General features: G+C 41.0%; 1 protein-coding gene across 3 annotated transcripts in view; it reads left to right on the top strand.

The window, feature by feature from the left end:
- Nucleotides 1–2,437: 2,437 nt before the first annotated feature.
- Nucleotides 2,438–23,578, top strand: part of tmem248 (transmembrane protein 248) — a 31,256-nt gene continuing 10,115 nt past the window's right edge. Inside the window, exons 1-4 of one of the 3 annotated variants that reach the window (XM_033046186.1) lie at nucleotides 2,438–2,740; nucleotides 9,676–9,852; nucleotides 16,218–16,503; nucleotides 18,924–19,074. In XM_033046186.1, coding sequence (XP_032902077.1) covers nucleotides 2,738–2,740; nucleotides 9,676–9,852; nucleotides 16,218–16,503; nucleotides 18,924–19,074 — 617 coding nt within the window. In that variant the 5' untranslated portion in view covers nucleotides 2,438–2,737. Of the gene's footprint in view, nucleotides 2,741–4,545; nucleotides 4,657–9,675; nucleotides 9,853–16,217; nucleotides 16,504–18,923; nucleotides 19,075–23,578 lie in introns of those variants that run through there. The other 2 variants (XM_033046188.1, XM_033046187.1) reach the window with 2 other exon arrangements.

The following is a 23,578-nucleotide window of genomic DNA, read 5'->3' as shown; positions in this document are numbered from 1 at the left end:
GCAGGTTCAGAAACAGTTTATACACTATAGCCATTGGGCTATTAAACACTACATGCCAAAGAAGTGTCTGAAGAAGGTCTTGACCTTAAACGTCATCAATTCCTTCTATCCAGAAATGCTGCCAGTCCCGTTGAGTTTCTCTAGCATGTTGTGTCTGAGCTCTGAACTACATAGACTTGGGGCATTGGTTTTGACTTTTTATGAGTATGGATGTGTATGTAGACACAAAATGCTGGAGTAACTCAGTGGGATAGGCAGTATCTCTGGTGATGTATGTATATGTGTGTGTGTGTGTGTATATATATACCTCCCTACCATCGAGGGGATCTACCGCAGTCGCTGCCTCAAAAAGGCTGGCAGCATCATCAAGGACCCACACCATCCTAGCCACACATTCATCTCTCCGCTGCCTTCAGGTAGAAGGTACAGGAGCCTGAAATCTGCAACATCCAGGTTCAGGAACAGCATCTTCCCCACAGCCATCAGACTATTAAACTCAACTCAAACAAAAATCTGAACTTTAATAGCCTATTGCACTTTATATGCTTATTTATGTGTGTGTATATATATATATATATATTCAATGGTATATGGACACACTGATCTGTTCTGTATTTATTTATGCCTACAATATTAATAATAATAATAATAAACTTTATTACGTACTCGAGGTCCAGACAAGGGGCAACATTACATTAAAAAATGCATTGCATATTAAATAAATATCATAAAGTACATATAAAATCTTAGTATATCACTTATAAAAGCATCATAAATTATATATATTTAAAAGCACAATACATAAGTTAAAAATCCAGATTAAAAGAATGATCAATGTCCTACAACGAGACAACGATACCAGTGTCTCCACAGCTGGGATTCGTAGTGTGTAGTGCTAACCCTTATGTTTGACAAGGCCACAATAATTACATTTTTAGAGTCATTTATCCTGCAAATGAATTTATACATGTGATTTCTTAGGATTGCTTCTAAAGTATTGACTCCTGCAGCCACAAACATATTACTGGCACTACACCATCTAGGTTTCCTTAGCAGTGTTCTCACGGCATCGTTATATGCCACCTTTAGTCTCTGCAAACTTGTCTCCAAAGAATCAACAATATTCTGTTGTGCTGAAGCAAAGCAAGAATTTCATTGTCCTATCTGGGACACATGACAATAAACTAGTGGGGTACCGCAAGGCTCAGTGCTGGGACCCCAGCTATTTACAATTTATATTAATGATCTGGATGAGGGAATTGAAGGCAACATCTCCAAGTTTGCGGATGACACTAAGCTGGGGGGCAGTGTTAGCTGTGAGGAGGATGCTAGGAGACTGCAAGGTGACTTGGATAGGCTGGGTGAGTGGGCAAATGTTTGGCAGATGCAGTATAATGTGGATAAATGTGAGGTTATCCACTTTGGTGGCAAAAACAGGAAAGCAGACTATTATCTAAATGGTGGCCGATTAGGAAAAGGGGAGATGCAGCGAGACCTGGGTGTCATGGTACACCAGTCATTGAAAGTAGGCATGCAGGTGCAGCAGGCAGTGAAGAAAGCGAATGGTATGTTAGCTTTCATAGCAAAAGGATTTGAGTATAGGAGCAGGGAGGTTCTACTGCAGTTGTACAGGGTCTTGGTGAGACCACACCTGGAGTATTGCGTACAGTTTTGGTCTCCAAATCTGAGGAAGGACATTATAGCCATAGAGGGAGTGCAGAGAAGGTTCACCAGACTGATTCCTGGGATGTCAGGACTTTCATATGAAGAAAGACTGGATAGACTTGGCTTATACTCGCTAGAATTTAGGAGATTGAGAGGGGATCTTATAGAAACGTACAAAATTCTTATGGGGTTGGACAGGGCTAGATGCAGGAAGATTGTTCCCGATGTTGGGGAAGTCCAGGACAAGGGGTCACAGCTTAAGGATAAGGGGGAAATCCTTTAGGACCGAGATGAGAAGAAACTTTTTCACACAGAGAGTGGTGAATCTCTGGAACTCTCTGCCACAGAGGGTACTTGAGGCCAGTTCATTGGCTATATTTAAGAGGGAGTTAGAAGTGGCCCTTGTGGCTAAAGGGATCAGAGGGTATGGAGAGAAGGCAGGTACGGGATACTGAGTTGGATGATCAGCCATGATCATATTGAATGGCGGTGCAGGCTCGAAGGGCCGAATGGCCTACTCCTGCACCTATTTTCTATGTATCTATGTAACTCTCTTGAATCTTGTATATTGTTTACAGATTAAATATATTGTATTTATAATATATATATTAAATTGTTTACAGAGTTTACATATTCTGTTGTGCTGTTGCATGTAAGAATATCATTGTGCTGTGTGGGGCAAATGGCAATGAAACACTTGCAATGTATAATAATTGTGTTCTCACCCAGTGAGTGTACTTTGGGGAGGTTTTGATGTTGTGCGTTGTGCGTGTGATCAACGCAGGCAGCGTCGGCCTAGTCACGGGTGGAAGCGGGACGGGCGGACACTGAGCGGCTTCATCACCCTCCTCCTCCTCCACCTTCCCCGTCGACTGTAGGCGGCCCCCCGCCCCTTGACCCCGCCATGCCGAGCCGCCGGCCGCCCCCCCGGTGGTGATGATGATGATGATGGTGGCGGCCTGAGAGATGCCGAGAGGCGGCCCGCAGCGCAGCCCAGCCCAGCGCCGCCGCTTCCCTCCCCTCGCCGCCTCGACAGCACCGCCGGCTCAGGAGGCTCGGCCACGGCCTGAGGATGGTGAGTCCCTCCCCCCCCCCCCCCCGCAACCCGCTGCCAAGCGACGGGCCCGGGCCCCAGGAAAGGCGCAGGCTGCGCTGCTGCCAAGTTCGGAGTAGGCCGCGACCTGTTAAACCCTTCAGGTAGGGGTGGGACCCACAACATAGACACAAAATGCCGTCAGCGGGACATATTGACATATTTGTGTTTGGGCCTCGACCCGAAATGTCACCCACTCCTCTCCAGAGATGCTGCCTGACCCACTGAGTTACTCCAGCATTATGTGCCTTATGTGTAAACCAGCATCTACAGTTCCTTCGTACACATATTTGTCTTTCCTCCACATATTATCCTGAAATCATCTCCACATATTTTACAAACCCATTGTTTCTACCTGCCCCTGCCCCACTGAAATCATCTCCACATATGTGTCTCGCTCCGCCCTGTTTACTCCTCGCTGTTTGTTCCTTGTTTTGTACCTGGAGCTCAGGGAACGAGGGCTTTCCTGCTGTTCCCAATACACATCCAACATAAACATCTCCAAAGAGATTTGCAGTGCTTTAGATTTTAACTTGCTGCAGGGTAATGTAACATTATAGAGTCATACGGCGTGGAAACAGGCCCTTGCCCACACCAACCAACTTGTCCCATCTACACTAGTGCCACCTGCCTGCGTTTGCCCCATTTCCCTCTAAACCTATCCTATCAATGTACCTGTCTAAATGTTTCTTAAAAGTTGCGATAGTACCTGCTACTACCTCCTCCAGCAGCTCGTTCCAAATGCCTGCCACCCTTTGTATAAAAAAAGTGACCCCTCAGGTTCATATTAAATCTTTCCCCCTCACCTTAAATTATAAGGTGATCATTTTGTGTGTCAGAATTAACTTAATGAATTGTTTAAATATCTACTGTGACGTAAGGAGATTGCATCGCAGAATTTTGAACTGTCTGTTATAACAATGTTATGTAATCGATACCATCCATGCTCTGTGACTTGGAAATGTTATTATTGATTCTATTCTTAGTTATGTGGCTGATGCCTCAATCGTGCAGGTGACCTAAAAGAATAGACCATTTAAGTTTTTATACTGGCGGTAGACACAAAATGTAACTCAGCAGGACAGGCAGCATCTCTGGAGAGGTGGAATGGGTGACGTTTCGGGCTGACACCCTTCTTCAGACTGAAGAAGGGTACTGACTCAAACATCACCCATTCCTTTTCTCCAGAGATGCTGCCTGACCCGCTGAGTTGCTCCAACATTTTGTGTCTATAATTGGTGTAAACCAGCCTCTGCATTTCCTTCCTACACACTTTATATCGGTGCTGTTTTGTTTGAAAGAGTAGTTAGACTTAGTTTGACATATTTGTCTTTTTCTTTCTCACCATCGCTTCATTGTCAACGACCTATTGCAAGCTTGTTTAAAGTTATCCATAGAATCAGTTATTCAGTGATTCAATCACATAATGTTCTCTCCTGATTAACTAATCCAGATGCATCAGTCTGAAGAAGGGTTCTGACTCGAAACATCACCTATACATGTTCTCCAGAGATGCTGCCTGACCCGCTGAGTTACTCCAGTACTTTTATTCTCTTTTGTAAACCAGTATCTATAGTTCCTTGTTTCTACGTGAGTTCAAATTCTATCTCAATACCTGAATGTAAAACTAGTTCAATATAGGAACAGGTATTAGTCTAGAATTCAGTCTTAGTGTCAGTAATGGGAACTTTTGTAAACTCTGGTTGTTAAAAACCAAAATGTTCACTTATGCCCTTTAGAGAAAGAAAGCTCCTTTTACTACTCCCTATAATTTGATTCCAGACCTACAACACTCAGAGTAACGCAGCAGGTCAGGCAGCATCTCTGGAGAAACGGATGGGTGACGTTTCGGGTCGGAACCCTTCTTCAGACTGGAAGTAGAAGGGAGGGAACTGAAGGTAGGAAAAGGCAGAACAAATCAGAGCCGGTAACAGATGATCAAGGAATGTGGAGCCCAGAACAGCCCATTGTTGGCTGGGGAAGAGGTGATACAGATAGGTCAGTATGGGAAGGGGACTTAAAATATGTCAATCGGGAGATCGCACAGGCCAATCCCGGACTGACGGTAAGTGTTCAGTGAAATGATTGCCCAGTCTGCGCTGATCTCGCGAATATATAGGAGCACACACACTGACAACAACGGTTACAGTAGATGATGTTGGAGGAGGTGCAAGTGAACCTCTGCCTCACCTGAAAGGACTGCCAGGTGACCCTGGATGGAATTGAGAGTGGAGGTATAAGGACAGGTGTTGCATCTCCTGTGGCTGCAGGGGAAGGTACCTGGGGAGGGGGTGGTTTGGGTGAGAAGGGATGAGTGAACCAGGGAGTTGTGTCTCGAGGGACTGGTCTCTGTGGAAAGGGGTGGAGATGGGAAGATGTGAGTAGTGATGGGATCCCGTTGGAGGTGGAAACATTGACGGAGGATTATGATGAGGATAATGCCTTGGAATGTTCCACATTGGTCTTTCACTAATAAATTGACACGTTCTCCCATGATACCAATTCATGAATCATTATAAACAACTATTCACTGTTCATTTCCTTTCAGAGTTGTTAAAAGCATTATCATTTATTTTTAATGCTGCTGAGTAACAAGCCATGAAATATTTCCATAACTTCAGTTTCTTATTAGTTTTATAATGATTCATTGATTTTAATATGTTTCTATCAAAGTGGTAAGAGTTGAGAAATAACTGTTTGGGAGGAATTTTTGGCCAAAGAACTGAAAACAAAGTTTTCATTAGTGGAATGATTACAATTGTGGATGTGGATGAGGCTATAATTGTATGAGAGTTCTTCCAGACCTACCGATGTTTATCATGTGTGTAGGAAAGAACTGCAGATGCTGGTTTAAACTGAAGACAGACTCAAAATGCTGGAGTAACTTAGCGGGACAGGCAGCATCTCTGGAGAGAAGGAATGGGTGACGTTTCGGGTCGAGACCCTTCTTCTCCAGAGATGCTGCCTGACCTGCTGAATTACTCCAACATTTTGCTCTTTTTTGTAAACTGATGTCTACAGCTCTCGAATAAAATGCTCGGTGTTAAGTTTACATTGGATGTCATTGGAACAAAGTTAATCGGCCAAAGATGAATGCGTTACAGTTGTTTTCTTATGGAATGTGGGAGTGTGGAAGGAGTTATAATAATGAAATATGTAAACAGTTAGGGCCTGGAGGCCCTGTAAATTTAGGAACCGGCTGAGAGAGAGCGATCCCATGAGTTCAGGTCTTTCTTAGAATATGAGAAAAAGAACAACAGTAGTACATTAGAACAACCATAGTCTGAAGAAAGGTCTAGACCCGAAACGTCGCCTATTTCCTTCGCTCCATAGATGCTGCCTCTCCTGCTGAGTTCCTCCAGCATTTTTGCCTACCTTCGATTTTCCAGCATCTCCAGTTCCTTCTTAAACAGTAGTACATTCATACCCTTGTGTCTATTGCATTTTTCAATAAGATCACGAGTGATTTAAATTTTTTTTTACATATTCTCTTGTAATAATTCCATATCCCTTGATTCATTTTGTTTGTACAAATCTGTCAATCTCTGCCTGGTACATCGTTATTGAGCCTTCATAATCCTATTAAGTAGTAAATTCTGAAGATTGGTGACCCTCTATGTGGAGACATTTCTCCTCATCTCTATCCTGAATGGTATGACTCCATACATTTGATTAATAGGAGCTCCATATCTATTCTCAAGCCCCTGAAGAATATTGTACATTTCAATGAGGTCACTTTTCTTATGTACAAACTCTAGTACAAACCTGATCTACTTAATCTCCAGCCTTGCGTCAATTCAACCGTGTCAGAATCAATCTGAGGAACTCCCTTCTCAACAGGTAGGGAAACTAGATGTTCACGTAGTTCTAAAGGCTCAAATGGGACTGGGCCAAGTCAGTACTGAACTGAAATGCACTAAGCTCATTTTGGCAAGTTTCTTTTCCTGCCTACGATGTTGACTAGGTGTATTGCTGTGAACCTACATGGGATTCTGAGCAGGAGTATGTTTGGCAATTCCAGTGTCTTCCTGCATTAAAGAGCGGTTACGTTCCAAGAAAACTGTCCATATTGCAATTTCCTAATTTTCCCAATTGAATCCATCCTGATCAGATATATCTGACAACACTGTGGGAAGCCAAAGAAGAAATTGCAGACACCCTGGCTGAGATATATTAATCAACATAGGACACTGGTGAAGTACCGGAAGACTGGAGGGTGGCTAATGTTGTGCCTCTGTTTATGATGGGCTGCAAGGAAAAGCCTGGGAACTGTAAGCAAGTTACTGAAGAGTATTCTGAGAGGTGAGGCATGCATTTGGATAGAGAGGCTGATTAGGGATAGACAGCATGGAGACCATGGGTACGTTGGAGACCATGTCTTATGAATCTGAGTTTTTTGAAGAAGTAACAAAAAAGTTATAGACATTGTCTATTTGAACTTCATAAAGGCTGTTGATAAGGTTATGTATGGTAGGCTTCTCTGGAAGGTTAGATCGCATGGGATCTAGGGAGAGCTAGCTGACTGGATAGCGAATTGGCATCATGTAAGGAAGGAGAGGGTAATGATGGATGGTTATTTTTCATACTGGAGGCCTGTCACTAGTCGTGTGCCTTGAATCAGTGCTGGGCCCATTGTTGTTTGTGGTTTTAACAACGATTTAGATGAGAATGTCGAAGGTATAATTAGTAAATTTGCAGATGACAATGAAGTGTGTGGTGTCATAGATAGCAAAGATGGTTAACAAAGATTACAGCAGGATCTTGATCAGTTGGGCAAGTGGGCTAAAGAATGGCTAATGCAGATACGTGAGAGGCGTTGCATTTTTGGAAATTTAACTAGGGCAGACCTACACGGTGAATGGCAGGGCCCTCGGGAGTGTTGTGGAGCAGAGGGATCAATGAGTGTGGGTACGTAGTTTCTTGAAAGTGGCTCTACAGGTAGGGTGGTCAAGAAAGCTTTTGTACATTGGCCTTCATCTGGCAGGGTATTGCGTACAGAAGCCGAGATGTTATGTTGCAGTTGTGCAAGACGTTGGTGAGACAGCATTTGGAGTATTATGTTCAATTTTTTGTCACACTGTTCTAGGAAGGATGTTGTTAAGCTGGAAAGAGTGCAGATAATATTTACAAGGATGTTGCCAGGACATGAGGGCCTGATCTATAGGGCAGGCTGGGACTATACCTCTTTGAGCACAGAAGGATGGGGGTGAACTTTTAGAGGTGTGTAAGATCAGGAGGAGAGCAGATAGAGTGAATGCACAGAGTCTGTTACCCAGAGTAGGGAATCAAGAACCAGGGGATATAGGTTTAAGGTGAGAGGGGAAACATTTAATAGGAATCTTTTTCACACACAGGGTAGTGGCTATATGGAATGAGCTGCCAGAGGAGGTAGTTAAGGCAAGAACTATAACAGCATTTGGACAGATACACGGATAGCAAAGGTTTAGAGGGATATGGGCCAAACACGAGAAGGCGGGACTACTGTAGATGGGGCACCGTAGTCGGGCATGGGCAAGTTGGGCTGAAGGGCCTATTTCTGTGCTGTACGAGTTTGATTCCCATTTTATAAATAGAGACGTGATGCTGTAGGAAGTTTTTCTCAACAGTAATGCTCCTCTGGGTGCATGCTCTATAGACAAGGGAATTCTGATTTGTTTTGTAAGCTGTAGAGAAATGGTTGTTGTTTTAATTAACTAGAACATTGTTTGATAGAGTACAGCGCTCAATGGAAGAGATTGCCTTGTCATTTACCAAAGTGAACCTCCTTAAGTGGTCTGTGAACCAGCAGTCTGCGATTGAACTTGCGCAACCACTTCTGTTTTCTGTATACTCTGTGTTTATTTTATTCACATAAATTCATTAAGTGTAAATTTGTATCCTGTAATTCAACTTATTTGGTAATACTTGTGTATTCTGCCCAAGAAAATAACACAAAGCAAATATGTATAGGGCTTGTACACCATCTGCACAGCATATTTACATTTCAATAATTACCTTCTGCAAGCACCTATCATGTTGCATTGTATCCGCATATCCTGTTTTTGAGTTCCTTTTGTATTCAGTTCAGAATACCAGGTAAAGGATATACGTAATTCTGTGGCAAGAGTCAATTAAGGAAAATAATGTTGCACAGAAATATCTCCCTAAAGTTTTGTGGTTGATTCCTTTGGGTGGATTAAAGCTGCCTGTTTTTTTTCCTCCTCGGCTCAGTATTGATCTACTGAGCTATTTTTGATTCCATCTGGAAATTAAGAATTTTTCCTTGGTGTGCAAACAACAAGAAGTAAAACTGGAATAAAAGGTAATTAACTTGCTTGAAGCAGTTTAAAGTCATTGCATTCAGAAAGGTAAATTACATTTTTGTACATTTTTGTGAAGTGATTGTCTCAAGAAAATAGCCATGCAGTAAGAAATGATTTGTCAATTTGCATTTTTAAAAGATGTATTTCATGAACTACTATCTGTAGGATTGCTTGCTTGTGGGAATGTGCATTTTAATTTTAGACTATTAATTGAAATAAAAATTATTTGGATGACAGCTTTATTTCTGGTCAGCTCTTCCACACTTTAAAAGAGCTGTACATTGGATATTTGGATTTTAACTTCGTTCTAAATTATTTTGTGTATCAAAATTGAATATTTATCAACATTGTCACTGAACGCAGCATGCATTCCAAAAATATTTCCGCTGTTCTTCCAAGTACCTAAAAGTTTATCTGCTGCTTATTTTCCAAACCTATACTCAGCTTCAATTTTCATTCAGCATGATCTCATTGTCTCTCCCTAAATAAACCTGACCAGCTTTTAAAACCGACGTACTAAATCATGAATTTAAGTATATCTCACGTTCCCTTCTACTTAAGGCAGTGGATAACATCAATTCTTCTTGTGAGTTTAACAAACCTTCTCTTTTGTAGGTTTACTTAACTGGAACCATGCTGACAGTCCATCCACTGGAGAATCTGAAGGTGTACATCAGCAGCCGTCCTCCCCTGGTGGTGTTTATGATTAGTGTCAGTGCCATGGCCATAGCTTTCCTGACATTGGGATACTTCTTTAAAATAAAACAGATCAAGTCTCCAGAAATGACCGAGGTATCGTTTCTCTTCTATTCTCTCATTTATTGGTTGGAAGTGAATTTAATAAAAAAAGCTCCTGCCATGTTTAATTTTTACAAGATTGCTACCAACAATTCATAGACTAGATTAGAGTGTAACTTTACTCCAAGGTCAATTTATACGGGCTGGAAGCTGGAGTAAAGCAAGGTTAGGCTCTCAAACTTGCTTTTGTATGTGTAAGCAATCTGTCCCTGTTTTCATGCTAAGACTTAGAAGTTTAGAAGAATGAGGGGTGACCTCATTGAAGCGTACTGAATAGTGAAAGGCTTGGATAGAGTGGACGTGGAGAGGGTGTTTCCACTAGTGGGAGAGTCTAGGACTAGAGGTCATGGCCTCCGAATTAGGAAGGGGATGATGAGGAATATCTTTAGTCAGAGGGTCTTTTCCACAGAATGCTGTAGAGGCTAAGTCAATGGATATTTTTTAATGCAGATAGATAGATTCTTGATTAGTACGGGTGTCAGGGGTTATGGGGAGAAGGCAGGAGAATGGGGTTAGAAGGGAGAGGTACATCAGCCATGATTTAATGGTGGAGTAGACGTGATGGGCCGAATGGCCTAATTCAGCCCCTATCACATGACCATGTGAACACGCACTTGTAATTTTAGATAACAAACAAAATCTATGTCACTAATTATAATGAAGATTTTAAAATGTAAACCATTGTTATGTTCATAGTAAATACTTGGTTACCAGACCTCACTTTTTACACCACGAATGCACTATTCAGACATATTATTTTCATCTATTTTGTCAGCGACAACTCAAACTGAAGGCTAGTCTGGGTTGTGATAAGCACTGGCGTTAAAAGCCATGAATTTGTATATGGCCCTGGATAACTGTGATGTTGAGATAACAAGTACAATAGTCATAAATGGGAGAAGAACATTTGGGAGGAGAAAAAAAAAGTGCATTAATATGGAATCTTTCACGTCCCAATAATCAAAAATTGATAGTAACTAGTAGACAAGGTCGAACTTCTTGGGAAAGTTAGTTTCCATAGTTTCATTCACAATAGGGTTCATAGTTATCTTCCAAAAGATTTACTTCATGCTTTTGTTAACGGCAGAGGACTGGTGCTTTGAGCAATATTTATACTTCAGCCAAAAATAATTGGGGAACTTGCTGGGGCACACACTGGCTGTCATGTTCCTTACAAAATGAACCAAACTTTAAAACTTATTTTTATTTGGCACTTTAGAGATGTGGAAGATTCCGATATTAATGCATATATTTTAAAGTAGAATTGCGGAAGAGAGGATGGCCTCTCTTGGTGACTAATGGCTGAAGAAAAAAATACTGTTTAGCCACAGCCTGATTATTCAAGGAATCTGGAGCATTTAATCTTATTAGTTTTCACTGAAAAAGCTTGCCATTTGAGAATGTCGCTTCAACTTTAATTGTACATTTGAAGGGACAAATACATTGGTTAGGAGTGTAGCCTAAAATTGTTCTTTGGCTTTTTGGAGCAGGGAAGTCACTATGTTGTGATAAGGCTTCCACCAAAAGGCAAAAGGCCAGAGGATTCCTTTAATGATGAAGCAGCTATGTCAATAAATATTTTTGTCTTTAGGTCCAGAATAGTATTCTGTTACATTTGTACTAGTCTAAAATTTTATCTTGTGTTTTTTCTTGTACTTCTGATATTATTCGTAGTAGGTGGTTGTTAAATTGTCACTGGTCAATTCTACCTCCTTTCATGTTCCTTTTCAAGTACGTGAACATTTGATAATGATTTTATCAGAGATATTTTTCTCAAGAATTAGCCTCCATATTTCTGTTGAGATTATTTTTATTCCAGTACTTCCTGGTTGGTTTCTTATTTTCCACGAACTTCAACTATTTCACAACAAAATATATTATCTATTGGATAACAGGTAATTCTCTGGTCACTAGACAATAGACAATAGGTGCAGGAGTAGGCCATTCGGCCCTTCGAGCCATTCAATGTGATCATGGCTGATCATCCCCAATCAGTACCCCGTTCCTGCCTTCTCCCCATATCCCCTGACTCCGCTATCTTTAAGAGCCCTATCTAGCTCTCTCTTGAAAGTATCCAGAGAACCGGCCTCCACCGCCCTCTGAGGCAGAGAATTCCACAGACTCACAACTCTCTGTGAGAAAAAGTGTTTCCTCGTCTCCGTTCCAAATGGCTTGCCCCTTATTCTTAAACTGTGGCCCCTGGTTCTGGATTCCCCCAACATCGGGAACATTTCTGGACTCCCCCAACATCGGGAACATAAAAAAAAAAAAAATTATATTAAGAACAAATGCACAAAAGAACAAAAGCACATAAAAGAACAAATCCCCATATTAAGCAAGCACTGATTCGACTTGACTCCTGGCTTGCCAACGCTTTCTATTGAAAGTTTTAGATTCTGTTTAAATTGTGGAGATTATTTCCCCGTAGTAGTAAAATCCAAATTAATTTATAATTGGAAGTGGGCTTGTCTTTTTTTTAACGGTTGCTTTAATTTGTTTTTAAATGTTTTTGTTCTAAGTTTGTTTTATTTAGGAATGGTAAGCATGTGTCTGTAGAGAAACGTTGCTCTAATCAATTGTCTGATCTGCAATCATAAATAAGTGATGCTTCCGGAATGCCAGGAAGGCTCTGGCTGCAGCTGAGGCTGTTGATAGGTTGGAGGCCTACTTGAGGAAGGGTGTTTGACTTCTGTGTTAGAACTTTGAATCATAGTTTTCATTCATAGAACTTCATCACATCTTTGAACCCAATTCAAGTTCCTTTAAGTTCCTTAAAGTCCACAATGTGATGATGAGGAATTACAAGCCTGGCCAGTTTGGTTTGCTTCATTGAAACTGGCCATCTTGCTCACATTTGTTTCTGGAATAATTCTAGAACATAGAAAATAGGTGCAGGAGGAGGCTATTCGGCCCTTCGGCCCTTCGAGCCAGCACCGCCATTCATTGTGATCATGGCTGATCGTCCCCAATCAATAACCCGTGCCTGCCTTCTCCCCATATCCCTTGATTCCACTAGCCCCTAGAGCTCTATCTAACGCTCTCTTATATCCATCCAGTGATTTGGCCTCCACTGCCTTCTGTGGCAGGAAATTCCACAAATTCACAACTCTCTGGGTGAAAAAGTTTTTTTCTCACCTCAGTCTTAAATGGCCTCCCCTTTATTCTAAGATTGTGGCCCCTGGTTCTGGACTCGCCCAACATTGGGAACATTTTTCCTGCATCTAGCTTGTCCAGTCCTTTTATAATTTTATATGTTTCTATAAGAATCCCCCTCATCCTTCTAAACTCCAGTGAATACAATCTTGTGAACCTACGCTGCACTGCCTCAATCACAAGGATGTCCTTCCTCAAATTAAGAGACCAAAACTGTACACAATACTCCAGATGTGGTATTACCAGAGCCCTATACAACTGCAGAAGAACCTCTTTACTCCTATACTGAAATCCTCTTGTTACGAAGGCCAACATTCCATTAGCTTTCTTCACTGCCTGCTGTACCTGCACGCCAACTTTCAGTGACTGGTGTACAAGGACACGCAGGTCTCGCTGCACCTCCCCCTTACCTAATCTAACCCCATTGAGAAAATAATCTCCCCCCTTGTTTTTGCTGCCAAAGTGGATAACCTCACATATATCTATATTATACTGCATCTGCCACGCACCTGCCCACTCACACAACCTGCCCAGGTCACCCTGCAACCTCCTAACATCCTCTTCACAGTTCACACTGCCACCCAGATTTGTGTCATCCACAAACTTGCTAGTGTTGCTCCTAATTCCCTCTTCCAAATCATTAATATATAGGGTAAACAGTTGCGGCCCCAACACCGAACCTTGTGGCACTCCACTCGCTACTGCCTGCCATTCTGAAAAGGACACGTTCACTCCTACTCTTTGTTTCCTGTCTGCCAACCAATTTTCCATCCATGTCAACACCCTATCCCCAATACCATGTGCTCTAATTTTAGTCACCAGTCTCCCGTGCAGGACCTTATCAAAGGCTTTCTGAAAGTCTAGATACACTACATCCACTGGCTCCCCTTCAACCATTTTACTTGTCACATCCCTAAAAAATTCCAGAAGATTAGTCAAGCATGATTTCCCTTTCATAAATCCATGTTGACTTGGACCAATCCTTTTACTGCTATCCAAATGCCCCATTTTTACCTCTTTAATAATTGACTCCAGCATCTTTCCCACCACCGAAGTCAGGTTAACTGGTCTGTAATTCCCCGTTTTCTCTCTTGTTCCTTTCTTGAAAAGTGGGATAACATTAGCTATCCTCCAATCCACAGGAACTGATCCTGAATCTATTGAACATTGGAAAATGATCACCAATGCGTCCACTATTTCTAGAGCCACCTCCCTGAGGTCCCTGGGATGCAGACCATCAGGCCCCGGGGATTTATCATCCTTCAGTCCCATTAGCCTACCCAATACTATTTCTCGCCTAATGAAAATTTCTTTCAGTTCCTCTACCCCTTTAGATCCTCTGTCCACCAGTACATCTGGGAGATTGTTTGTGTCTTCCTTAGTGAAGACAGATCCGAAGTACTTGTTCAACTCTTCTGCCATTTCCTTGTTCCCCATAATAATTTCACCCGTGTCTGCCTTCAAGGGAACCACATTTGACTTTGCTGCTCTTTTTCCCTTAACATATCTAAAGTAGCTTTTACTGTCCTTCTTTATATTCCTGGCCAGCTTCCCCTCGTACATCTTTTCAGCCCGTATTGCCCGTTTTGTTTCCTTCTGTTGTCCTATGAAAGTCTCCAAATCCTCTGGCTTCCGGCTACTCTTTGCTGTGTTATACATCTTTTCTTTTAGTTTTATTCTATCCCTAACTTCTCTTGTCAGCCACGATTGCCTCCTACTCCCCTTAGAATCTTTCTTCCTTTTCGGAATGAAATGATCCTGCGTCTTCCGGATTATGCCTAGAAATTCCTGCCATTGCTGTTCCACCGTCATTCCTGCTAGGATCCCTTTCCAGTCTACCTTGGCCAGCTCCCCTCTCATGCCTTCATAGTCCCCTTTGTTGAACTGCATCACTTCTAGCTTATGTTGACCATCCCAGTGACATCCAGGCACACGTCACTGCTGTCCTTTGTGCTACCAACTGGAAAGATTAGCTGCTGGTCTAATTCATGCACAATCCTGTTTTTGATAACCGATGAAGCATTACCTTTTTAAAACAAAATTGTCCTTGTTTTCAAATTCTTTTATCAAGGTCTCTCCACCTCTCTATCATTGTATTCCCCACCTAAAGTTGTCCTAAAGTTCTAGTTTCATTATCATCATCAATACTGATGGATTCATAATTGTGGTAATTCACAAGTTCACAAGTTATAGGAGTAACATTAGGCCATTAGGCCCATCGAGTCTACTCTGCCATTCAATCATGGCTGATCTCTGCCTCCTAATCCTTTTTTCCTGCCTTCTCCCCATAACCCTCAACACCAGTTCTAATCAAGAATTTATCTATCTCTGCCTTAAAAATATCTACTGACTTGGCCTCCATAGCCCTCTGTGGCAATGAGTTCCATAGATTAACTACCCTCTGACTAAAGAAGTTCCTCCTTGCCTTCTTTCTAAAAGGACACCCTTTAATTCTGAGGCTATGACCTCGGGCCTTAGACTCTCCCACCACTGGATCCACTCTATCAATGCCTTTCATTATTCTGTAAGCTTTAATGAGGTCCCACCTTAACCTTCTAAACTCCAGCGAGTAGAGGCCCAATGCTATCAAATGCTCATCGTATACTAACCCACTCATTCCTGGAATCATTCTTGTGAACCTCCTCTGGACCCTCTCCAGAGTCAGTACATCCTTCCTCAGATATGGGGCCCAAATTTGCAATCATCTGCCATAATATCTCCATAGCACTGCCCAATTTTGACTGATAATGCTTATGTGATGCCTCCTAGAACACTTTACAGCAGGTTAACTGCAGATCTGTGATGTTCTATTTTTTTAACGGCACCCTTGGATCATTAGTTGGAACATTCAAAGGAAGTGCATCTCTCTCCCTTACTTCAAGAAATCTGTCTGTTTAGAAAGGATCTTGACTTAAAACGTCACCTATTTATTTTCTTCAGAGATGCTGCCTGAGCCCAACTACACCAGGTTTTTGTGTCTACCTTCTGTCTGCTTAATCTGCAACTGGCTCTGAGCCCCAGCCCCCTTTGTGCTGGGAAGTTGGATATGAGGAAGCTCCAGTGGCAATGAGTCACTTCACGGTGGCAGGTGGCCAATAAAAATAGGTCATAATTAGTTTGATTTATGCCAGGATAATGATTGTTATTAAGGTTTATGTTTAAAGATGAAACATCAAACACTTAAGCATGGTTTTGTTTCCTGTTAGGACTGGAACACATTTTTGTTGAAGTTTAATGATCTGGACTTGTGTATATCTGAGAATGAAACATTAAAGCACCTCATTAATGAAACCACCACCCCGGAGAGCACTGTAACAAGTGGGCAAATGCGAAGCTCCACTCAATCCCCACAACTTCGGGAAGATCCTGGACCAATAAACATTTCTGTTACAATAACGCTCACACTGGATCCTTTAAAACCCTTTGGTGGCTACTCACGCAATATTACACATCTTAGCACAACGATCTTTGGACATCAAATCGGATTGTCAGGTAAAAGCACTAAAATCAGCAGGATCTTTGTCTGTGTTAATGATCCATTGTTTAATCTTGTGATTGCCTTTTATATCATTTCATATCTATTGCCTAATATTACTTGCAGACGTGTTAATGTTGACTTAATTTATAATGACATTTTAAAATTCTGCCTCCTTTATGCTTAGCAAACAGATGTTTTTTTTAACTTTTAATTATACTGTAATTGTTGATTTGCATGATTCTCATGGAATTGAATTTCCACAAACAAAAATACTTTAGATAGCCAACCGAGTCTTCGTCAACCAGTGATCACCCTGTAAACTAGCACTATCTTACACACCAGGGACAATTTACAATTTTACCGAAGCCAATTAACATACAAACCTATATGTCTTTGGACTGTGAGAGGAACCAGAGCAACCAGAAAAAACACACACGGTCACAGGGAGAACACACAAACACCCGTTGTAGACAGGATCAAACCCGGATCTCTGGCGCTGTAAGGCAGCAACTCTGCTGCCGCACCATTGTGCTGCCCCATGACTTAATGTCCTATAGCGTATCATTTATTACCATTTCATATATAAACTAAATTATCTTAAGATTATAAAATTGAGTTTTGTTTCAGAGATCCCACCTGTAAGACCAAAGTGAGTGACTTACGATTTTGCATGACATTTTCAGCGGTTTAGATCTCTTATCAGAAAACGCAATCGAGATACTTTTTAATTTTCTGAATAAATAAGACTTTGTTTTGCCTTCTAAAAGTGAACGAAAGATGCCGCTAGTGGTGTTGTAGATATGAATGTTTTCTGAATTGATTTTAAGAATTGAGACTAGTTTGTTTCAAAATATTTTTGAGATCGGGTAGCAGATATTCACGAGATTGTGGCTGATGTATATTGACCAACTCCTCTTTTGTTGTCTACTCAACTGTGCAGATTACCATTACCCTTAGTTCCATGATATTTCAAATAATTACCTATCTCCACCTAATGCATATCTGATGATCTTGACTCCCCCACTTTTGGACGGAGAATTCCAGGGATTCACTAACCTCGGTGAAGTTTCCATGCTCCTCAGTTTGATATGATCAGCCCCATATATTGTACCTATGTCCCCTTATTTGTGACCCTCCCACTAGAGAACCATTTCACCATCGACTCTGGCAAGCTCCTTTAGGATCTTGGGCAGAAATGTTTTGGGTCCCAACTTCCGAAAAAGGGTTCCGCCCCGAAACATTGTCTTGTCTATTTCCCTCCACTGACTCTACCCGAGAGGCTGAGTTCTTCCAATGTTTTGTACTTTGCTCAAGATCTGCAGTCTCTTGTGTTCTCCTTAGGATCTTGTATGTTGCAAGAGATTGCCTGTGATGGGGTGGAGGCAAAGGTTTAGTTTAGAGATACAGAGCGGAAACAGGCCCTTGGCCCACCCAGTCCGCACCAGCGATCCTCGCACGCCAACACTGCCCTACACACACTAGGGACCATTTACAATGTTACCAAGCCAATTAGCCTGCAAACCTGTACGTCTTTGGAGTGAGGGAGGAAACTAGAGCTCCCAGGGAAAACCCATGCAATCAGGGGGAGAACGTTCAAACTCTGTACAGATCGCACCCGTAGTTGGGATCAAACCAGGATCTCTGGCGCTGTAAGGCAGCAACTTTTCCGGTGTGCCACCGTGCCTCCCTGATCGTGGCTGATGTATATTGCCTTCAACTCCTCTTTTGTTGTCCACTCCACTATGCCAGTGAATGTTGGCCAGTCGGCACAATTGGTTGCAGTTTGTGTAGTTTTAGGTAGAAACCCCCAAATTGCTAGCAATAATTTAGCTTTTCTCCACAATTTGTCTTGCATGTTGTCTTGCATCTTGTATATGTCTTGCATAAAACAATAATGTTTTATTTTTAATTGTCTACTGCATATTTGTTACTTGCGAGCAAAGCACCAAGGCAAATTCCTTGTATGTATACACATTTGGCGAATAACATTTATTCAACTCAATTCAATTCAAATGAAATTGAGGGAAACAAATTGAATAAAATACCCTGAAAATATTTCTACTTTGTGGTCTGGAGCCTAAGCATGTTTTGAAAGTGTATCAAGTGACTTGTATTCCTGAACAATTAATTACTGATTTTATTTCAATCATGTGATTTAATACACATCAGTTTCATTCTTCTGGTACATTTTGTTACATGTTGCACCCATAAAGTATACAAATAATATATTTACCCCTTCCCTAGTATATGTTGGTCAATGTCGTGCAAAATAGAGGTACCAATCTTTTTAATAAACATTACAAGCATTAAATACATTTCAACATATATAAATTAATTTTAATCAAGATCATGTTCTTTACTTCAAAATTAGCTGCTCAGTGGCAGGCTTTTGAGTATTCATAAAATAATGTGTTGTATTGTGGTTATCTTGTAGGACGAGAAGCACATGAAGAAATGAATATTACATTTACCTTACCAACTTCCTGGAATGCAGATGAATGTATTCTCCACAGTCACTGTGAGCAGATGGTTTACACCACTTGTATGACCGTCACTGCAGCAACTAATGTTTTCCCTGTCACTGTGTGAGTATTGCTCTCTGATGGATTTTTATTAAATAGATCTAGAGAAATCATGTTTTCAATTTTTTTAACACATGAATTACCTTGTAATAATCTTAAAATATTATACACGAGGCACAGTATGAACTTTTGGGGATTGGACATTGTGCCTTCCCCCACAGTGGTAACCATTGTGGGGGGATGTTTTTTTGTGTGTAAATGATTATTTTATTCTGTGTCCAAGATGGCTGCCGGAAGGGAGAGTGTACGCTGGCGCGCTTTAGCTGCCGCTGCTCTCTCTTCATATTGTGTTTTTGATTTTTGTCTTTGGATTGAATTCTGTCTTTAATTTGTGTACTGGTGATGTCTTTACTATTTATTTCATTCCGCTTACATGTTTTTACTCTATTTGCTAAATTTTGTAAGGTGTCCTTGAGACTCTTGAAAGGCGGCCATAAATAAAATGTATTATTATTATTATTTTGAGACTCTCCAGTGGCAGATGACAGATTTTATTAAGTTTATCCATACTTAATTCAGACTCTTTGGTGGGGTGGGGGGAAATAAATGAAATTGCCTGAATTGTGTCTAAAACTTTGGCAGTCTACTGTATTCCATGATGAAATTCAAATTCTGCTTGCTAAGCTATTGTTTTTGGATAGGGCAGACTCTCAAACTACAGCGGAGTTGACAATTCTTACAGCAGCCATCAAACATTAGTTTGAAAGCAATTTTCTGCCCTTGGAATAGCGAGAAAATTAGATTTTCAATACATAGTTGAGTCACAAAATAAAAACCTTGCTTGTTGCAGATGTGCAATAATGGGTGAACTTTAGACTACCAAGAAAATGGAACCAGTTTCTGTTCCTGACCACTCTCATACATATGTGGATTGAATGGTTGGACAAAAATGGGCCTAGTGGCGACTTTTCTTTTATCTACTTCCATGCTTGATCAGCTCCCCAAAATTCTCTGTGATTTTCTGAAAAATAATACACTTGATTGAGATACTTGAGAATGCCCACTATTCCTGAAACTGAATTTATCAGTGACCTTGTATCTTCAGAAATGAGATTGAGGAAAGGAATTAATTAAAAATATAATGCATCTAAGTATATAGATGCAAAATGCAGGAGTCCGGAAACTGAATTTATCAGTGACCTTGTATCTTCAGAAATGAGATTGAGGAAAGGAATTAATTAAAAATATAATGCATCTAAGTATATAGATGCAAAATGCAGGAGTCACTCAGCGAGACAGGCAGCATCGCTGGAGAGAAGGAATGGGACGTTTCGGGTCAAGACCCTTCTTCAGACTGATGTCAGGGGGGAGGGAGATAGATAGATAAGGAAATGTGAACCTGTAAAAATGGGGCAAAGGGAATGGAGTTCAAAAAAAATGTAGAATAGATCATTGTTAGCAGAGAGAAGGTAACAACAAAGCAAACAGATAAAATAGTAAGATTAAACGAGAACTTACCAGTTTGAAGTTTGATCTTTATTTTATGAGGAGGAACGTTGAGGGAATACGTGAAGAACCCCGCCTACGGCGCATGCGTGTCATTCTTCAAAGCAGCGGTGTGAGGTCACAGATAGAAAATAATGACCTAAGATAGTAAGATTATTAAAGAGATACCAGTTTAAGATATGACCATATAAGGGTGGGAGCGGAGGGCACGTATTCCCTCAACGTTCCTCCTCATAAAATAAAGATCAAACTTCAAACTGGTAAGTTCTCGTTTAATCTTACTATTTTACTTCGGAGTCACGTGAGTGACTTCGTGAAGACTTCAAAGCTCTGTGACCTCATGCCGTGGAACGAGTCCAATCTTCACAACTGCCTTGGTAGTTTGGGAGAAATTGTTACTGGTATTTAAAAAAAAAAAAAAACACAATGATACCAACATTTTTAAGCAAAAATTGTAAATAATATTTATTAAATCAATTTATAAACCTTATAAGCTTCAGGTGTAAATTAAATAGAACTCAAAATTTTGCCCGAAAACGTTTCTTCTTTTCTAACTGGTTTGTTGTAATATGTGCGAAACGTTTTCTCTGATGACCATCCTGCAGTTCTGAGGATATTGTCCATCGGTACCTCCAGGCGATTAGCTGCTGATGTAGATGCAGCCCTGGTGGAGTGAGATTTGAATACATTAGTGTCCACTCCTGCCTGAACTAAGCAATATCTCAGCCACCGTGAAATGGTCTGAGTCGAGACTTTATGGTATGGCTTCTTATGGCTAATTAAAAGAGCCTTTTCATTGCCTCTGATAGCCTTCGTTCTGTCCATATATAACATGATGTGTTTTACTACACAGAGACGTTCATCCTGTGGATAGGCTATGAACTCTATCACCTGACCCGCTGATCCTGGTCTATTTTGCTTAATAAGGCCCTGGATCACGAAAATCAGCCTTCCTGTCGCCTCCGTCAAGTTATCCAATCTTAACTTCTGTAATGACTGGACCCTTTGCGCTGTGACCAGCGCCATAAGCATAACCATTTTCATAGTTAGATAGTTTAGCGGTAATGCCGTAGCCGGTGACCAATTCCGTAACATTTTTAGGACTACGCTCACATCCCAGATTTGGCTATATCTAGCCCTTGGTGGGTTAGTGTTAAAGATGCCTCGTAGCAGTTTTATTACTAGAGGATGTGAGCCCACACCCTGTCTTTCTGTGCCTTCCCATAAATAACTGGACAAGGCACTCCTAGCACTATTGACCGTGCTGTAACTGAGTCCTTCAAAGTGCAGGCTTGTGAGGAATTCTAGGACAGCTGGAATATCCACCTTTCTGTGGTCTAGATTGTTGTCCAGGCAGTATTTAGTCCATTTCTTGACATGACATAAATATTGTTTTTGAGTGGAAAGTCTCTGTGCTGCTGTGATCATGTCCACAGTTCTATCAGATAAACCCATATGCCGAAATGGTTCCTTCAGAGTCTACAAACCAATAAATTTAGATAATTATGGCAAGGATGGCTGTCCCCAGTCACCGGATGCACCAGCAACTGAGGACTATGTTTTAAAGTAATATATGGTGTAAGCACCAAATCCTGCAGCACCGAGAACCATGGTTGGGTAGGCCAATCAGGTACTATGAGAATCCCAGATGCCGAGTCTAGCTGAATTTTCCGTAGTACCCGATTGATGAGGCAGAAAGGAGGAAATGCATAAATGAACCATTTCCCCCAGTGCAAAGAGAATGCATCTGTAGCTTCTGCCTCAGGATCTGGTTCCCATGATATATACCTAGGTAACTGATGATTTAACCTGGATGCAAAAAGATCAATATCCGGCCTTCCGTACTTTGCTGTGATATCAGCAAATATCTTTCTGTCTAACATCCATTCCGTATTTTCATTAAATTTTCGTGACCTGGCGTCTGCCACTGAATTAAGTATCCCTGGTAGATACGTAGCCGATAACCAAATATTCCTTTGGATACACCATTCCCAAATATGGTTTGCCAATTCATCACAGGATATTGATATATTTCCACCCATATGATTTATATATGCCACCACCGTGGTATTGTCTATCTGCAATCTAACATGCTGGTTAATCATTCCCGAGCAATAAGATTTTAAACCATAAAAAGCACTCAACATTTCTAAGTAATTTATACCCTTTGTGGTAAGTAGGTTAGTTTCCTGTATATTCCATCTCCCTCCAGAGCTCGAGATGGTATCCGTTGCTCCCCAACCCAGTGCACTGGCATCTGTTTGTAATACCACAGATGGGTTTGGAATAACTATTGGGTTGGAGCTATATATAACATTTTGTTCCCACCATTGTAGTTCTTTTATAGCTCTAATTGTTAGCTCCATAGGCCTATCAAAATGGCCTCTATTAATTTTTAGTGCTCTAATTTTTTCTCTCTGTAAATTTTGGTAATGCAATCGTCCAAATTGAATGGCAGGAAACGTGGCTATAATTTTCCCAATAATCCTGGCTACCCGTCTAATGGATGGTTTAACGGTATTAATAAGCTCTGTGCAATCCTTTTGGAACTCAGTGGCTTTCCCTATAGGTAAAGTCACTAACATATCAAGTGTGTTAATAGTGAACCCCAAGTAATCAATATTAGTTGCAGGTGTTAATCTTGACTTAATTGGATGGATAATGAATCCCAGCTGTTCCATCAATTTTCTTGTGGCAACCACTGCTCTACTAGCCAATTCATAAGTTTTCCCCACAATCAAGATATCATCCAAATATGCCATCACTCTATAGTTTTGTTGTCTAAGAAATGCCAAAGCTGGTTTAAGAATTTTTGTGAATAATCTAGGGGCTGACGTTAGCCCGTTTGGTAGCGCCTTGTATTGCCAAAGCTGACCCATCCAATTAAATTTCAAAAACCGTCTGTGTTCTTCTCTGATGGGTACCGTATAGTAAGCATCTTGCAGATCAATACTTGCCATAAAGTAGCCTGCCGACACTAGCTCTGTAGCAGTACTAAAAGTATCCATTTTAAAATGAGCATATTGTACAAACTTATTAAGTGTTGATAAATCAATAATTA

The sequence above is a fragment of the Amblyraja radiata genome, chromosome 28, assembly GCF_010909765.2.
Source record: "Amblyraja radiata isolate CabotCenter1 chromosome 28, sAmbRad1.1.pri, whole genome shotgun sequence".
Lineage (NCBI taxonomy): Eukaryota > Metazoa > Chordata > Chondrichthyes > Rajiformes > Rajidae > Amblyraja > Amblyraja radiata.
This window is presented reverse-complemented; position numbering and strand designations above follow the sequence as displayed.